The sequence below is a fragment of the Pipistrellus hanaki genome (assembly GCF_964339955.1).
Source record: "Pipistrellus hanaki genome assembly, chromosome: 2".
Classification (NCBI taxonomy): Eukaryota; Metazoa; Chordata; class Mammalia; order Chiroptera; family Vespertilionidae; genus Pipistrellus; species Pipistrellus hanaki.
Window position 1 is genome coordinate 28112359 of NC_140504.1, and position 18829 is coordinate 28131187.

The 18829-nt window shown below is 35.2% G+C and overlaps 1 protein-coding gene across 1 annotated transcript in view; it reads left to right on the forward strand.

Moving 5' to 3' along the window:
• Positions 1-14651, forward strand: part of SEC62 (SEC62 homolog, preprotein translocation factor) — a 29632-nt gene extending 14981 nt beyond the window's left edge. Inside the window, exons 4-8 of the mRNA XM_084874141.1 lie at positions 1405-1609; positions 1852-1944; positions 6068-6128; positions 8897-9016; positions 13412-14651. Of these exons, the coding sequence (XP_084730267.1) occupies positions 1405-1609; positions 1852-1944; positions 6068-6128; positions 8897-9016; positions 13412-13908 (976 nt within the window). The 3' untranslated portion in view covers positions 13909-14651. The remainder of the gene's footprint in view (positions 1-1404; positions 1610-1851; positions 1945-6067; positions 6129-8896; positions 9017-13411) is intronic.
• Positions 14652-18829: the final 4178 nt, after the last annotated feature.

Sequence of the window (18829 nt, forward strand, 5' to 3'; positions counted from 1 at the left end):
AATTTGGTGGGTTATAGTCTATTTTTCTTTTATTGGGGTGGGTCAGCTGTGCAGGAGTGATGACAGAGCTGATTTTCCTACTGGCTCTGTGCACTTCTGTGTCTACTCAGTAAAGGAAAGATTTTTTTCTCTTAAAATTATTCAATTTTTAAAATTATTTATTACTTTATTAAGAATAAATTTTTCCACTTAAAATGATATAGAAGAAAATCCAAATTAGTTATATAAAACACATTACCATTTGAGAATGTGTACTCAAGAATCTATGTGTATATTGATGTACTTTACATATGTGGAAACCTATAATATGAAATGCTGGTTTGTAACTAATATACAATGAATAGGATTTATTTTTGTTTTCTATTAAGTGGTAATGAATATTCCTGATAGAAAATCTGGAAATCACATAAGTACAGAAGTAAATAAAATTAGAATATGTTCATTATAAATTTTTATAAGAAATTCTGGAATAAAAATTTGAAATCCCCCTTCATATTCAAATACCTACCACTACTCTTATATCTCACTTTCTACTCATACATAGTTAATTATTAAGGGACTCATTTCAATTTTTTGTTGGTTTACATACATATGTATATGTGTAGCAGTTATTAATGGTGGAGTCTTTGGGGATATTTCAGACAGTTGCACATTATTTGCTGTATAGATCTTCTGAACAAGTAGAAGGCCAGATGAGGATACCTAGAAGTTTGCTTTGTGGAGATGTTCATGGGATGTACTAAGTGGGCTGCAGAAAGAAGCCCAGCCAGCCAGGTAAAAACCAGTGCTCCAGAAGGCAGAACATAATGACCAGAAATAAGTGATCATTTGGCAGGAGAAGGGCATCTAGTTAACAAGTGGTATGATGTGCTTGAGCAAGCCCCTGTAGGGGTAGAAAGGTGGGTAATCACCATTAATAGGCACAGATGGTGGTATTGAGTTGTGTTTTGGTGATTGTACTTTCTTAGGCAGAAATGAAGACAAATCAGAAACTCTGAAACTGGAACATAAGATTTGAAAAGATGGCTTTTAGGTGACAAATGTAAAGATTTTTCAGTAGGATTATAAGGTTAGAAATTTGAGACTTAACATTAAATAAAGCAGTCTTGGTTACTCTTAATGAATGTAGAGAAAATTTCATAAGGATAATTCCAAACCTATATAATCTTGTGTCTAAATTATATAGTTTAAAAAAATGAAAATTAGATTGACAACTTTTATATACTCAGATTGACTATACAGTGGTGTTTTTTTGTTTTTGTTTTTTTAATTAGAGGTGGGGTTGCTAATTGTAATTTCTCTAAGAGTTGCCAATGTATGTGTTCCCTTGCTCATTTTATTTAGGTCTTGATATTTTTGCTTTTCAGTCTGTATCTTATAATTGTCATACCTTTTTTTCTAAAGGCTTTTAAAGAAACAGTTTTTTCATCGGGCACTAAAAGTAATGAAAATGAAGTATGATAAAGACATTAAAAAAGAAAAAGAAAAAGGAAAAGCTGAAAGTGGAAAAGAAGAAGATAAAAAGAGCAAGAAAGAAAATCTAAAGGATGAAAAGACCAAAAAGGAAAAAGAGAAAAAAAAAGATGGTGAAAAGGAAGAATCCAAAAAGGTGATTTCATTTAAGTGAAAATTAAAAGTCATTATGTGCACAGGATTACTGGCATATGAGCAATCTTGAAATACTTTGTAACAACCATTTAAGATAAGCATATTTGGGTTTTTATAAATACCATGGTTGAGAATTTTTACTTCTGTATCTTAAAGATTAAGATTTCTTTACTATGTGAATGCCATAGTGCTTTTTGCTTGTTTGCTAGTGCTTTTTCTTTTATTTAACTTGTGTTTTAATAGGAGGAAGCTCCAGGAACTCCCAAAAAGAAGGAAACTAAGAAAAAATTCAAGCTCGAGCCACATGATGATCAAGTTTTCCTGGATGGAAATGAGGTGAGAGTATCTAGTTGATAAGTAGAAATCCAGTTTTCCATAGGAAAATTTAGAATTATCTTTAATGCTTTCGCTAAGAAAATAATTTAGATAAATCTAACCATGTAGATATAAAATTTATTCTCTTTAAAAATCAGTAATTTATCTGGCCCTAGCCAGTGTGACTCTGTGTTGGAGCATACCAAAGGCAGGCGGGTTCAATCACCAGTCAGAGCATGTACAGGAGGCAACTGCTGTATGTTTCTCTCTTTCTCGCTCTTCCCCTTCCTTCCTTCCCCCCCCTCTAAAATCAATAAAAAACAAATTTTAAAAATCAATAATTTATCTGAATTAAGACATAAAATTTATGAAAAATCAGTCAGAATTAGGTTCAGCTGTGTATGAGTGATAGGAAACCTGAAATGACAGTAATTTAAAATAAATGCTTATTTCTCTATCATCAAGGAAATCTGAAGGATAAGCACTACAAATAATTGTAGATCTGAACTCTCCCTTCCATGTGAAGGATAATTCCCTCATGGTCTCAAATGACTGCCAACCTTGTAGCTGCATCCAAAGGAGGGAAGGAAAATGAGAGACCTGCGTCCTCTTTAAGGACACCTTCCTGGAAGCTGGCAGTTTCCTCTCTTTTTGTACTGGGTGGTCCTTTACTTAGCCAAACATGCAGGATTTCCATTGCTATCAAAGGAAAAAGAGCAGAATGGTTAATTTAGTCATTAAACTAATACAAAATTATTAGTTATATTCTGGCCATTGAATTGTTGTGAATTTCAAGATCTAGCTCTTCTTCTTATACCTAATACAAAATTAGTATGTGCAAAGTAGAAGTAGTGATTCTGGTGGTTATGAGTTTGAAATTCTAGGAAACCTTTTCAGAAAATATGTGCCCTAGGCTCATTTCAGACAGAATTGCATGAGAATCTGTGTGTGTGTGTGTGTGTGTGTGTGCGTGTGTGCGTGTGTGTACGCTCGCGCGCGCATGTGTCTGGTTCTGTAATGTCTCCCAGGGTGATTCTGATGTGAACCCATGCTTAAGAGCCACATAATTGAAGACCACACATCAAGCATTGGCTTTATGCCAAAAAATATATATATTTTTTTAAATTTCTTTATTGGTTATGGTATCACATAATTGCCCTCATCCCCCTATTTCCATCCCAAACCCCTCCCCACGTATGCCCCTACCCCCCATGACCACTAGTTAGGTCATGGAGGGTAGGGACATACAAGTCCTTTGGTTGATCTCTCCTCCTTTTCTCTACCTTCCCCTGCCTTCTCTCTGAGGTTTGACAGTCTGATTGATGCTTCCCTGTCACTAGGTCTGTTTTTGTTCTTAAGCTTATGTTGTTCATTATTTCCCTTAGATGAGTGAGATCATATGATACAAGAAATACACTTACAAGAACCAAAAATGAGACAAGCCATAATGGTTATGCTGAGAGGCAAATGAATCAGTCTTTCTAGGTCAACAGTTCTTTTGAGTCCCAATTTCAATGTCGAACATTTCCTTGTGTGTACATGTCAGCAGTGATATTTCAGTTCTGGGTGGTGGACAAATGGTAGTGATGCAGGTTCGACCGTCTCTGGTTTGGTCGTCTTGGGCATCCTTCAGCAGAGCACAGCTGCTGTCTGCTAGTATGGCGAGACGTTGTCAGCGTCTTCCATCTCTGGACTGTTTCTCTTCTGTCTTCATGGCTGGAGCAGTTGTCAATTCCACTCTATTGCAGGAATCCACATGGTCTTGGAGTTATTTTCTGAAAATATACAAACATATTCTCCACCAAAAGTTAGTAAAGGAATATTTTCTATAAATTTGACTTGGGATCCTTTTTCATTTTTTTTGCCCAAATGATTTTCCTCTGGCTTATTTTGACACCATGTATTTTTTTCATGGCTTTCTTGCTGTTAGCATTACAAATGAAACTTAATTTTCTAAAGTACAAATTTTCTAGATGTAATTTACTTAATAGGATATTTTTCCTTACATGATATTCTTCTACTATCACCTCCTTTTTTTAAATTTAAATATTAGGAGGCTTTGGGGAATTTTATAATGTAGTCTTGATAGCTTTTACATATTAATTTTTTGCTCTAAAATATGACTGCTTTAGGTTAATTACATGTTATGCAATTTTACCATGAGATAAATTGGCAATCAAAATTTTTGTTAACACTTTAAAACAGCTTTTGGTACAGTACATTCAGTTTTTCTAGAATATTCGCTTGTTTCAATTAGCCAATTTAAATTACTCTCAAAACTTGACTACTATTCTACTGTCAAACTCAACACTCTAACAACAATCTTATTTTACCCTGTGTATATCATTGAAAAGGATTATTTGCCTTCTTGAGTAGGCCCTGAGCATTCTTGGTTCTAGGCTGGATTTGGATATCAAAAACCCACTTCCCCCACCATGGGTACAAGACAGTTCAAACAAGTCTTGTTGCAGTGAGATGGCATCTGCTGTCGGCCAAGTCTCTGTTGCCTAGGTCCCGATTTGAGCTGGGCATGGAAAGCAAAGCAGCCAGCCATGGGGACAGGAGACCTCCCTCAGAAGGGGTTCAGGCCCCTGCAAAGTTGGGGGGGTGGGGTAAGGGTCTGTGCCCCATCTTTGTGACCCCCCAAGTTCTCTCCTGATGCCCTCTGCGACTGTGCCTGTCTTAGGTTGTTCCTTCTCTGAGGAATCTTACCAGTCTCTGGCTAACCAGCAATCCTCCGGGGCCAAAAAGGGTGATGTGAGGTTCAGTTCTGTCTCTTTGGTATCATATGCCCCTGTGGCCTCCACGCCTTGGGATCCCCTCTCCTGCTGGCGAGGCCCTGGCACTGATCACATATCTTGGAGAACCCAGGTTTCTTCTCCAGGGAGGGCCCAGCTCAAAATATTTTTTATAGATTTCTAGGAATAGCATGATACATATTCTCTTCTTAGATGCTCTTATTGTCTAGCAAATGTACAAACTTTGAAACATGGTACTGTGTTACAGTGTATTAAGTGTAATGATGTGAGAGTACAGATTAGAGATAGTTAATGTAATCAAGAGCATAAGGTAGTTCTGAAGATCCTAAACACTTGAACTGAGCCTTGAAGGATGATTAGCACATTACCAGGTGTACCAGGAAGGTGTTATAAACCTTTTAGGCAAATGAAGTAGTTTGAGCAAAAGCATTCCTGAAAAAGCTAGATTTTATTCTGTAGAAAGATGTAGCAAAGAAGCGTGCTTTCGAACGTACAGAGGTGGGAAATGTCTTAAAAATTGTTTTTTTAGAATGCTAACTGGCAGAAGTGATGTCTGGATCTGATTCCCAGGGGAAATGTGCAGAGTTAAAGAAAAGAAGAATGGAATCCCCAGTGTTCCATTCAAGAAAAATAGAACCAAATCGAAAGACAGTACCAGAGTTCTGGTCAAAATACAACCAGGAAATGGAAGGAGTATTGTTGTTTATAGAAATTAAGAGATAAATCTAGGAGTTTTGTGGATATGATTATGCAGAGTTTGATTGTTCTGAATGAAGTCAGTTTCTGTTCTATAAAGTAAATTAATCTTTAAAGCAGTGGTTTCCAGTGTGTGGGCTAGAGACCTTCCCTGGGAAAGTAGGCAATGAAATTATTACAGGGGGTCATAGCATCTTTATGTTCACTAAGCATGATATTTTAATAATGGTTTTTTGTATCTTATCCATGGGAAAGAAGGGGGTGGGGTTGAGAGCTGCCAGATCTGTACTAGAGCCTGGCTGGAATCTATTTAACTGTGCTCTTAACCTAGACTATTCTGCTCATACATAATTATATTAAAGAAAAAAAAGGTAAATTTTCGGTCTTCAGGTTGAGTAAGTAATAGTTTACACACATGAACAAATTATTAAAAGCATGTAAGTATGTAGAAATTTACTTAAATGCATTACAGAATTTATAGTTTTTTTTTAAACAATGTTCTTACTGGAGACAAAAACAAAACAAAATACTACTAAAGGGGAAAGGTCTTTGAAATTTGTTTACCTTAAAAAGCAGTTCTCAAATGTGAAGAAGTTGGAAATTACTCTTGAAGACCTAAAACAGAACTGAGCTTAACTTTCTAATGTGACCATAAAACTTAAAGCACTGTGGTTTCTTGATTCCTTAAGGTATTCGTGTGGATCTATGACCCAGTTCACTTTAAAACCTTTGTCATGGGACTAATTCTTGGTAAGTACAGTCTCTAAAATTTAGAAAGGAAAATAAAAATGCAGATGCCATAAAGAAAAATATTTAATATACGAGTTATTTTTTTAAAATATACTTTAAAGTCAGAAGCTAACTGATAAAATGAAGAGAGTATTTGCAACACATTAAAGCAAAGATATTTAACAGATTAACAACCTGGTAGAAAAATGATAAAGATAGCTCAAAGATAGAGAAATACGTGACCAATAATCATGAATGATACTTAATCACACTCATAATAAATATAAAGTAAAGCAGCAGCAATTAAGAGAATTTCAGAGTTTGATAATATCTAGTCTTAATGAAGTTAGTCTAACTTCATGGGAAGCACCAACACTCTCCAACAATTGATAATACCTTTTCAGATTTTAAATGTATATACACTGACCCAGCTATTCTACTTCTCAAAATTTATCCCATGGCTGTTCTTTTTTTTCTCTCCTCATCCGAAGATGTATTTTTATTGATTTTTTCTAGGGAGAGAGAGACAGAGAGGGAAAGAAACATTGATGTGAAAGAGAGAGACATCAATCAGTTGTCTCCCATATGCACCCTGACCAAGGATCAAACCCACCACCTTTTGGTGTATGTGGCAGTGCTCCAAGCAACTAAGCCGCTCAGCGGGGGGCCATGGCTGTTCTTAATACAGTTGCACAGAGAGTCTATTCAGAGGTGTGCATTGACACTGTTATCTATTCAAATCCAAATCCCTCAGATTATATTTAGGAGGGTAATTAGCAACTATCTTTCAAATTTTAAATACCTATACCTTTTGACCTAACAATTACACCTCAACTAATTTATCTTGTGCTGTAATCAGTTGCACAAATGTATATATAGTTTGGTATTTGTTGAACTGTTAGTATACTAGGATAAAACTAATAATAATTCATATTCTTCAGTAGGAAATTACTCAGAAGGAAAATGATGAAACTGCTCACTAGAATACAATACAGCTTTTAAAGAATTAGGTAGAATGTACTGGTAGATATCTAGAATCAATGAAATGAAAAAGAAATTGCAAAAGAGTAAGACTAGTATAAGCTTATTTATGTAGAAAAAAATTTCATGTAGCAAATTTAATTTTATATAGGCAGTCTCTGCTAATTAACTTCTGGGGAGTAAACCAAGAATTGGGTGAAGACCTCCCTTTATACCTTTTGCTTTGTTTTTATTTGTGTGGATTTTTGACCATGGGTATGTGTTATTCAGGGTGGGGGCCATGGGTGGGCTGGGAGAGAATGATTTAACAAGTAAAAAAAAAAAAGCAGTTGATCAATAAGGTATCATAGGATTCCATTCAGAAAGTTGAAACTCAATTCCAACCCAAATATCTGATGGCTGTTGATCACCTACTAAGTACTAATAATGTTGCTAAATATTTTATATGCATTATTTCATTTCATCTTTATAGCAACCCTTTAAAAATAGGAAAAGATACGTATTAAATATAAAGTAATCTAGCTTCAACAGGGTTAAATAACTTGCTCAGGGTTACATAGCTTATAAATGATATAGCTAGAATTTAATCCTGATCTTTTTGTTCTAAAAACCTAATAACCGGACTTCTAATTTTTTACAATTATTCAGTGTGGTCCCACTGTACTTAGAAAAAAAACTGGAAATACCTGTATGCAGTTTCCCTAACTATCAAAAATCATCTGTATCACTACCTGAATGCACCTAAATATAAATAGTGGTGATAGTTATGATTTGTATATTATTTTTTATATTTGTCTGCATTTTTAAAATACATATATATGTTACCATGAAAAAAATCCAATAAATATTGTCTCTATAAAGATTTTCCCACATAGGATGGATAGGTCTAATATATTTTTCAATTTGGGAAAGAAGTAGGAATTTTCCTTAACTTTCCAAAAAGTTCACCACAAGGTGACCTTTTCAATTTGTATCTGTCAGAGCGCCATCCCAGAATCAGAATTTCTAGAGAGGATCTATTGAATTTTTGTTGTTGTTGTTGTTCTTGTTGTTGGGTTGTTTTTTTAAGCTCCCCTGCTCAGTAGACAGATATAGTCAAAAATAAAGTAGACATTGCTGGAGAACAGTAGCAATTGATCATTTAAGGAGCTAACAATTTTGCATTTTTTGACAGCACTTTTTTTCTAACTATATGTAATTTATAGTAGAAAAATCTTAACCTAATTTAGGAACAGTAGTTAAAATGTTAAACAGAATTATGGGAAATGGTTGATAATTGACCATATTTTACCTACAAAAATGGTAATTTTTAATATATCCTGTATAATGAAAGGCTAATAAGCAAAACGACCAAACGGAGGAATAACTGGTCACTATGATGTGCACTGACCACCAGGGGGCAGATGCTCAACGCAGGAGCTGCCCCTGGTAGTCCATGCACTTCCACGGCAGGAGCACCGCTCAGGCAGAAGCCGGGCTCATGGCTGACAAGCGCAGCACCCAATGGCGCTTGTCAGCCATGAGCCTCTCCCACGTCCATGGCAGCGTTAAGGATGTCCAACTTTTGGCGGCGAGCGGGCCTACGTCAGCAGTTGGACATCCCCCGAGGGTTCCTGAACTGCGAGCAAGTGCAATCCGGGCTGGGGGACCCTCCCCAACCCTCCCAGTGTACAAATTTTCTCTAGTTTTTATATATTTATGTTTCAGTTTCCCCCCCTCCCTAGGAATATATTCACTGTTACATCATCATGCCATTTAAAATTTTGATCTAAAAGTTATCTATGTAACTTTGTCATTTCTTATTCCAGTGATTGCAGTGATAGCAGCCACCCTTTTCCCTCTTTGGCCAGCAGAAATGAGAGTGGGTGTTTATTACCTCAGTGTGGGTGCAGGCTGTTTTGTAGCCAGCATTCTTCTCCTTGCTATTGGTAAGTATTGTTACTAGTAAAACTGACTTCAACAGGTAGATATTGAGTATTTAGAACTGTAGTCTGGAGCGTTAGTAATTAACAGCATAATTTAAATTGGTAAATAAAAAAGTGTATGGACTTACTTTTTGGGTCATATCCCAAATCTGACTCAGACTTGAAGGAATAGTATATATGCTTGATTAGATTTGGTCTGTTCTGAAGAAAAAAGATTTAATGTGGCTTAATGTGCACATTGATAGGCTTTAAAAATTAGCTACCAGAAGGATGTTAATATTTTTACCATGATTGCTTTGTTTTTAGACATATTTTCACTAATTTATATTTTGACTTAAGGCAAATGAAACATATTAAATATTTAAATTATTTGATATATTTAATAAATGATTCTAAACAATTGATTTTCATTAGGAAAAAAATCAGTTTTATCCATGTGCCAAAGTAAGTTCTAGATGCATTGGGGAGTTTTAAAATGTTTTTTTGTTTTTTTTTTAAATCAAACGAGAGCACATAAGTATTTTTTTTTTTTTTTTTTTATATTTCTGGATATCTTTCATAGCTAAAAACAAAACAATATAAAAACCCAGTTTAAATGAGGATATTAAAAATAAGTGATTAATAAATACATGAAAAATGCTCATCACTAGTAATCAAACTATAATAAAATAATGAAGTGGGGTTTGTCTATTTAATTAGGAAGATTTTTTTTAAATGAAAGCACTCAGTGCCAAGAAGGGTTTGACTGGAAGGAAATGTACATCACTATAAATAATGGTAATAGTTACGAGTGATTTTAATGCTATTTTTTACACTTGTCTGTATTTTTTACAATGAGCATGTTACTTACCATGAAAAAATTCAACAAACATTATTTCACTTAAAATCCTAGTCTTTGAAGATTTTCTGACACTGGGTGGGCAGGTCTAATTTAATTTTTCACTTTGGGAAAGGAATTTTTCTTAGCTTATTCAAAGTTATCTAGTGATTTTTTACTTATATATAATTCTTGAACCATCTCTAAAGCAAGCATGTCAAACTCAAAGGCTAACCGTCGAAATAAATGGAGTTTGATATGCTTGAGTTTATGTTAGCATGTGGTACTGATTTCTGATTATTTTTTCCAACTGATAAATCAACTTTTCCACCAAGACATATAGGAGTATTTCTGTATAAAAATTAAAAACAACACCCACATTATTGACCTATTACCTATTGTTAGAGGACATAATTTGACCAAGAGTATCTGAAGTGAGTGCAAGTTATTCTGAGGTTCTATGATAATTATTGACTCTTATGTTTATAAAGCATTACTCCTACAGCCCTAAGCAATTTCCTTCTGTATATGCCTTCATCCTAGACATCAAGATAAGTTTTGAGTTGGTGCCTCCATCCATGGGCCAAGGAGCTCAGCTAGTGTCTTCACTCAAGTGGGTTTACAGGCCTCTTTTTTTCTATCAGATCTCTGACTGTGTGAAGCCTTTCCACCCGCCTTTCATTTTTTTCCTTCCTCTAGCTTAGTCACTTTGAGAAAGTCCCCTGGTGCTTTGCATGTAATACAGCACATTTGTAGACCAAGACATACTGTGAAGCAGGTAAATAGTGGTAGTGTATCAAGAATGAGAAGCCATAACTTTAATCTGACATTAGATATAATCAAATGGTGTCTTCTGGCACCATTCTCAAACCCTTGAAAATTGAGAAGCCTTTGAAAATTTTCAGCAAAGGTTTAACTCCACTGAATAGAATTAATCCACTTGCTTATCATTTTATTTTTTTAATCCTCACAGGAGGAGTTGTTTGTTTTAGAGAGAGAGAGAGGGAGGGAGTGCGGGGTGGGGGGGCAGGTAGGGGGAGCAGAGAGAGAAAGGAAAAAAGAAAAGAAAAATATCAATGTGAGAGAGACACATTGATCGGTTGCCTCCCGTATGAGCCCCCAAAACTGCAACCTGAGTACATGCTCTGACCAACAATTGAACCAGTGATTCTTGGGTTCATGGGACAATGCTTTAACCAACTGAGCCACACTGGCCAGGGCCACTTGCTTATCTTTTACTTAAACCACTATTCACAATAATTGATGATTATTATGTCATTTTGCATTTTAAAATACTGTTTCTTGGCTGGTTGATGTGTCTCAGTGGTTGAGTATCTACCTATGAACCAGTTCAATTCCCAGTTAGGGCACATGCCTTGGTTGTGGGCTCGATCCCTAGTAGGAAACATGCAGGATGCAGCTGATCAATGATTCTCTCTCATCATTGATGCTTTTATCTCTCTTCCTCTCCCATACTCTCTCTGAAATCAGTAAACATATTTTTTTAAAAGAGACTATAAAATAATGTTTCTTCAGTGTATTTTCTATAATTTTTTATTTTAAATATACTATGGATTTAAATAGGATGTATTAAATAATCTTGTGAATTAAACCAGAAAATAAACCCAAGATTTTGTTGTTTTTGTTAGAAAATACAATTCCAAACCATTTAAAATAAGACCTTTTGCAATTTTCTAAATGTGTTCGTCTTAGTGTTAGAAACAATAGATATGTGACAGTGATTTTTCCATTCGTCTTCTCCTTTTGACCCTAGTAATTTGAGGTCACATAGAGAAAAACCATAACACATGTTAGAATTCTATGCCCAGTTTAGATATGGTAAGAACTTAGATTTTATTTGTGCTATATCTATATTGCTTTTTCTTGGATTTGAGGGGAAATTTCATACTGTGAACCATCTGTCTTACAACCCTATAAAGCCTACCATAGCATCATAATTATATTTGGAGAAAAAATTGTGTACAAGCCTTCTTAAAAGATGTTCATTATTTTTTATTACTAGAATTTATTCTTAAATCATAATTTCCAACATATTTGCCTTTTCTGTTTGTAGCACAGTCTTTTAGAATATTTATATTCTTTTGTGAAAATAGAAATTACTGCCTAGCTGGTTTGGCTCAGTGAATAGAGTATCGGCCTGCAAACTGAAGGATCCCAGATTTGATACCAGTCAAGGGCACATGCTTGGGTTTCAGGCTCGATCCCCAGTAGAGGGATGTGCAAGAGGCAGCTGAACAATGATTTGCCCTCATCATTGATGTTTCTCTCCCTCTCTCTCTCTCTCTCCCTCCCTCCCTCTCTCTCTCTCTCTCTCTCTCTCTCTCTCTCTCTCTCTCTCTCTCTCCTTTCTATCTGAAATCATATATATATATATATATATATATATATGAAAAGAAATTACCGCTGCATAAAAGTCAAGGCAGCTAAAGCCATTTTTTTTTTTTATTTATCCAAAGCAAAATAATGGAAGAAGCATACATGAGCTTTTTTTAGGGCTTAGATGAAAATAGTGATATTATTGTCTAAAGAAACAAACAAAACCTAACATACTTGACTAGTCTATAACATTCATATAATCATTATGACTTTAAAAAAATAGGAAAATCACTCAGCTCTATGTAATTGGTAAATTAAGAGGAAACTAAATTGTGATAACTCATTGTGATAACTCATTGTGATAACTCATTGTGATAAACTTTAAAATTCTTTAATTCTTCTATTAACTAACCACAGTTTTATCATATATTACTCTGGAGGTAACTACAAACCCTATTTGTTTAAGTGATCTGGCTTTCATTAGTATTATATTATTTTCTAATATTGGGAAGGGTTTTTGTCCTTTAGGAAAGCAAAATTTTTTAATTTTTAAAAAGTATAACTTCTAGGAAAATGTTCTCTTATTGTTCAAAAGTTCTCACTTAGAAGACTTATCCTGTAGACAGAGTAGGCAGGTGGCCTTGAATTCAATGTTTTCATTTTTTAAAAAATCAGAAGTAATAATATGTATACATATATATAGTAATGAATCTATGCAATATTACATTTGTATTTATGCCAATATGGACATAAAAGTATAATTTTTAATTTTTTGATGGAGAATTGCTGAAGTACTTAAAGTCTAGGGAAGTCATCGTGCAGCCCTGCTTTTTCCTTTTTAGAGACTTCTTAGATACCTTCATTCCTTACTCACATTTATCTTCTTTTTCTTATACCATGTTCTTGTCCACACTTACTGTGCAACTGATGGCTGTGCTTCTTAAACTATAACATAGTAAATTGCATAAACCATAGAAACAGCACCATCTGGGAAAGACATAGAAGTAACTTTTTGAATGGCATTGTAGCATTTTGCCCTCAAGTTCAGAACAGAATGTTCTGTGCCTAGAATACTGTGATAGCTGCTAAACTAATCAGAATTTAATTGTTTAATTTAATCTAGGGTACATGCCAAGTGCAAATAATAACACTCTGAATGTCTTCTCAGTTTTATCTTAATAACTTTTCCCTGCTGTCAGAGTCAATGTTTGAATTATTTAATTAGAGAAATTTTTCTTCCACAGCTCGTTGCATTCTATTTCTCATCATTTGGCTCATAACTGGAGGAAGGCACCACTTTTGGTTCTTGCCAAATCTGACTGCTGATGTGGGCTTCATTGACTCCTTCAGGCCTCTGTACACACACGAATATAAAGGACCAAAAGCAGACTTAAAGAAAGATGAAAAGTCTGAAACCAAAAAGCAGCAGAAGTCCGACAGTGAGGAGAAGTCAGACAGTGAGAAAAAGGAAGAGGAGGAGGGGAAAGTAGGACCAGGAAATCATGGAACAGAAGGCTCAGGTGGAGAACGGCATTCTGACACAGACAGTGACAGGAGGGAGGATGACCGATCCCAACACAGTAGTGGAAATGGGAATGATTTTGAAATGATCACAAAAGAGGAATTGGAACAACAAACAGATGGTGATTGTGAAGAAGAAGAAGAAGAAGAAGAAGAAGAAGAAGAAGAAGAAGATGACAATGATGGAGAAACAACTAAATCTTTACATGAAAAATCATAATCTGCCTAATTTGGGGACTAAAAAAGTGCAAGAGGTTGGATTTTCTATGTTGGCTGATCATCATAATGCATACCTGATATTTGTAGTATTCTTTAAGTCCACTTACTGAAATGTATTTGTCATCCAGGGACTATTCAGTCCTTCATTTCATAGAATATTGGTACAGTCAAAAGCCATTTATAAGTTTTATCTTTTTGATAATTTTACAGTACATTGATCTCATTAATTTTGATAGTTGTCAAAGGTGCACTTTCCACAATGACATTTAGATTAATGGCATTTTTGATAGTTGTATGGCTTTTTACTGTTAGACTAATCAAAATAATTAAGTGGGTAAAAAAGAAACAATAAAATTTCAGATTATGTGCAGTTATGTAGCCATTTCACAGTTTCATTGAGATGAAATGCTTAAACTCACTGTTTTTGACAGTTAACTTTTGTTGATTATAAAATTACATCAGGAAATTTCTAGGATTCTGAGTTAACAGGGTTCAAAAGCATTCTGTGGAAACAAGCCAACTAGTATACTGAAACAGCACTGGCAGTTTAGCTACAAATTCTCCTTTTCCAGCTTAGGAAATCCAGACTGGTTTGTACATCGGAGTCAGAGAGGGTGGTTATCTCCAACAGAGAAAGCAACCAGCGCTGGGTAGGAGGTGATGGCTCTTCTCCCCATTTCCTTGTCGTAAAGTAAAATGTATTCTGTATATAATTTACAAATAAACATTTTATTTTAATTGTTACTTATTATTTAGACATTTTCCTAACACTTAAATTTGTAAAATTAAGACCATTTAAGGGTATGTTTTTAGAGAAATGGAAGTTCCAATAACCCTCAGAACATCTGTGATCTTTCTACAGCAGCTTCAAGTTTTGTGCCAACATTCCATGTATTTGAATGAGTTAAAACAATCCTTATTAAATAAGAACAGACTTAAATTAGCTGTTTGTACGCCTTAATGTTCATTTTGATTTATCTTAAATCTCTACATTCTGAAGTGGGTACTGTATTATCAGACCTGAAGACACTGCTATGAAAGATAATTCACTGTTCTAAATTATCAATTTAAAATAAAGAGCATACAAGAAAACATAAAAAAAACCATTGGACTCTAATTGCTTTGAACTAGTTTTTGCAGTTTGATTTTGTATCTTGCATATCTTAGTTACAAATCTTTGGGAAAATCTTGAATTTATAAGCATAATCATTCCTTGGAGTTATACTCTTATAAACTGATAATGAACATTAAATTATTTTCCTTCAATCACAGTTGAGAGCATTTTGCTTTATACTTTAAATAGGTGGAGTATGTAGGTCTTGATTTTTCTTTAGCCTGTTTCCATCTAAGTGTTTAAAGATATTAAATTTTTCTATTGTGAAAAAATATACTTCCTGTGAACTGACACATTTTATTACACATAGCTTTATTGCCTTTTTTTTTTTTTAAGCTTTTTAATACTTCTTGAAAGTAGACAGAAGTGTGGTTGGTTGGTATTAATGTAACTCTGTCAAGGCTGCAGTCATTTTAAGTTTTCTCCTAGTAAATATTTATTGATTTAAGTGGGCGTTTTCTCCTCACATTTTCAGAGCTCTCCATAATTTCCGAGGTAAGAGATGCATAATTATACTTCTGAGCTTCTTAACTACCAGTAGCATTAATTCTATTTTGGGTTGTGGTAATGGTACCAAAAGTGTTTTTTCAGAAATAAAAATAACCTTTACTACTATGACAATACTCAATATTTATCTTAAATCTCTTTATAACATATGCATTATATCTCCTCTTAAAAACCTTTGTTGCATGGCAGGAAAGTCAGCTTCTTAATAATGTTTATGTGTTCCTACAAAATGTTAGTACAAATTTTTATAAATATCTGGTGGGTCCCTGGGGGAAATATCATTCTTTGTTAGAAAGCGAGTTAGAAATTTCAGCTCGGTGTCTTACTGTTTAAGGTTGTGTCCTTTAAACAAATATAAAAATCAAAAGGCTGCCACTGTTATACCCGCAGAGTAGGTGGCTGTCTTTGTTGGCTAATATTAAATATTCTTATGCCAGAGCATGGAGAACTGTTTACATTAGCCAATGAAATGGTGATTTTTAAAAAAAGAACTTCAGGTTTGCCATGCTATGAAAAGTCTAAGCGTGAAGCTTTGGGATCATGTATAATAGGATTGATTTATTGTGGAGGGAGTATAAATAGGCCTAACTAAGCAGGATTGACTTCACCAACTGAGTCCACATAAGAACAGTGCATTTGTGACTTGTTAAAATCAATGTGTTAAATACATTTTCTTTTTACCTCTATTGATTTCTTCAGTTTGCAGTGGTGATGGTTTTTAATATTTCTCCCCTTTCTGATTTTATATTATTAGCTGTCAACTATAGAAAAATCATCTTCTATCTTTTGTAAATTGATTTTTTTTTTTAATCTTTATTAAGAACTGGAAAATAACAAGTACAGTTGATTGTCATTAGTGGTAGGTTAGTTCTGTAAAGTCACCACCAAAATGCAATTAACAAATACTTCCCCAGGCTATTGTTCTGTGAGTATCTGGTCACATTTTCATTAGCCAATAATAAACTCGAGGTGTCTTTTTGTCCTATTGATTTATTAATGTTGAACTCATGGTCAATAGCAATATAACTTCATGCCTGGACAAAGATTATATAATTTGTGTGTTTTCTGCAAAAGGCATTTCACAGCATTTATTCATTAGAAATACTAGACAGCACTACATTGAAGGACCATTTTAAGCAGCAAGATCATAAAAAATGACAACAATAAAAACTAACACCAGCCTCGACTTGTTTGGCTCAATGGATGGAGCATTGGCCTGCGGACTGAAGGGTCCCAGGTTCGATTCCAATCAAGGGCATGTACCCTGGTTGTGGACACATCCCTGGTAGGGGGTGTGCAGGAGGCAACTGATCAATGTTTCTAACTCTTTCCCTCTCCCTTCCTCTCTGTAAAAAATCAATAAAAATATATATATTAAATAAATAAATAAATAAAAAACTAACACCAGCACTAAATAGAGCTAAGGACATGGTTAAAATGAGCTGGAACAAGAAAAGGGTATGTCACCTTGTCAGCCTCAACTTGGGAACATAGGCATTGGGCAAGTCAAATTTCTCGCCACTACACATGACCATGAAAGCACACAAAACATTTTAAGAGTGAGCAAACTTGCAAATCCGAATCCACGAATACTGAGAATTGACTGTACTTTATTATAAAGCTGTGACATACCTACAGAATAGAATTTATTGCTCAATCGTGCTCCAGTATTTCTGGAACATTTTAAATATCCACTCTGAAATTGTGTGTGGTAGTTTGCTTTTTGTGTGTGGTAGTTTGCTTTTACTTTTTCAACAATATTTCAGTTTCACTTAGTAATACTGAGCACTTACCATGTGCCAGAATTTTACTAGGCATGGCCATGAATAGAAATATAGTTCTGCCCTTTTAGACCATCAAAGAGCGTAGTAAGCACTCTAGTGGGGATTTGACAAACGTGCTGGGTATCTCTCAATCTCCAGCTCCTCTCTGTGCCCTATCCCATGAGGCTGATGAATGGACCACAGCTCCTTTGCCTCCTGACCTCTGGATGGGTTTGGCCAAGGAATGACCAGTGGTCTGAGGGTGATCAAGGTATTTATTCTTTTGCCTCTCACCCAGTAGGGCTGCGTCAGCAGGCAGAGGTCACTACTTCCAAACTTCCCTTCACCATTTCCTGTTTTCTTCCCTTCTGGGCTAGGGATAAGGTACTAGCATGGAGTTACTGAAGCTACTGTGACTTAACCCTGTAGCTCCCCTACCCCTCATCTTTGTTTGTGTCTCCTCAAAGTATCTTAATGTAAGAAGCACCTGTTTCCTGTTAGAACCAAGGCCAATAAACCAAAGAACAGGAATTCCAATGAAGAGTTTATCTCTGACGGGTCTTATCACCAAAATCTGCTAGAAAGTGTCTTACCACCTTCATTACAGAGCATGTCCTAAAGGTGTTGATAGCCAAAATCCAGCTCTAGTGCACATCTATGCAGATAACTACACAAAAATTAATTTTACTTCTTTGATAAGCCCTTAAGCCAATGTCTGTGGCATTTTGTTGGGAGTTTCTGAGTAGATCCGCTCTTAAAACACAGCCCAGAGACCCTTGTAACTTAAATCCCATGGCTTTTCCAATCAGATAAAATTTTCAGTGAGATTTCTGTCATTTGGAACTGAAATATGATTTGCACAATATAAGTATAAACAGTGACACTGAGGTACCTTTAGAGGGAATTGACTCAAAGCAGGAAAGTGCCATAATCAAATTTGCAACTTTGATTACACTGACCACATTAAAATGAGCAAGTGTAGAGGGAAGAAGAATGATATAGTGGCCATCAAATTTTCTATTTCTGATGTTTTTTTTAAATATATTTTATTGATTTTTTACAGATAGGAAGAGAGAGGGATAGAGAGTTAGAAACATCGATGAGAGAGAAACATCGATCAGCTGCCTCTTGCACACCCCCTACTGGGGATTTGCCTGCAACCAAGGTACATGCCCTTGACCAGAATTGAACCCGGGACCTTTCAGTCCACAGGCCACTAAGCCAAACCGGTCTCGGTCTCGGCTATTTCTGATTCTTAGATTTACATATTCTAACCACAACTCCCCTCTTGTTGTTTTCAAATAATTTTAATTTTTTCTTATTACGGACGACTCAAAATACTTAAAAGTGAAAATAAGGAAACATAAAACCCCCAAATCTATCCTTCAGGAACAACCTCTGTCAAAACTCATATACATATATATGGCCTTCTAAACCCTCACGTGTCTGACTGTGCATCCAGTGAGGAGGGAAAAGGTATTAAGTAAGTGGGATCATACCATATGTACCTTGCACTTGGAATATAAAGAATTGATGGC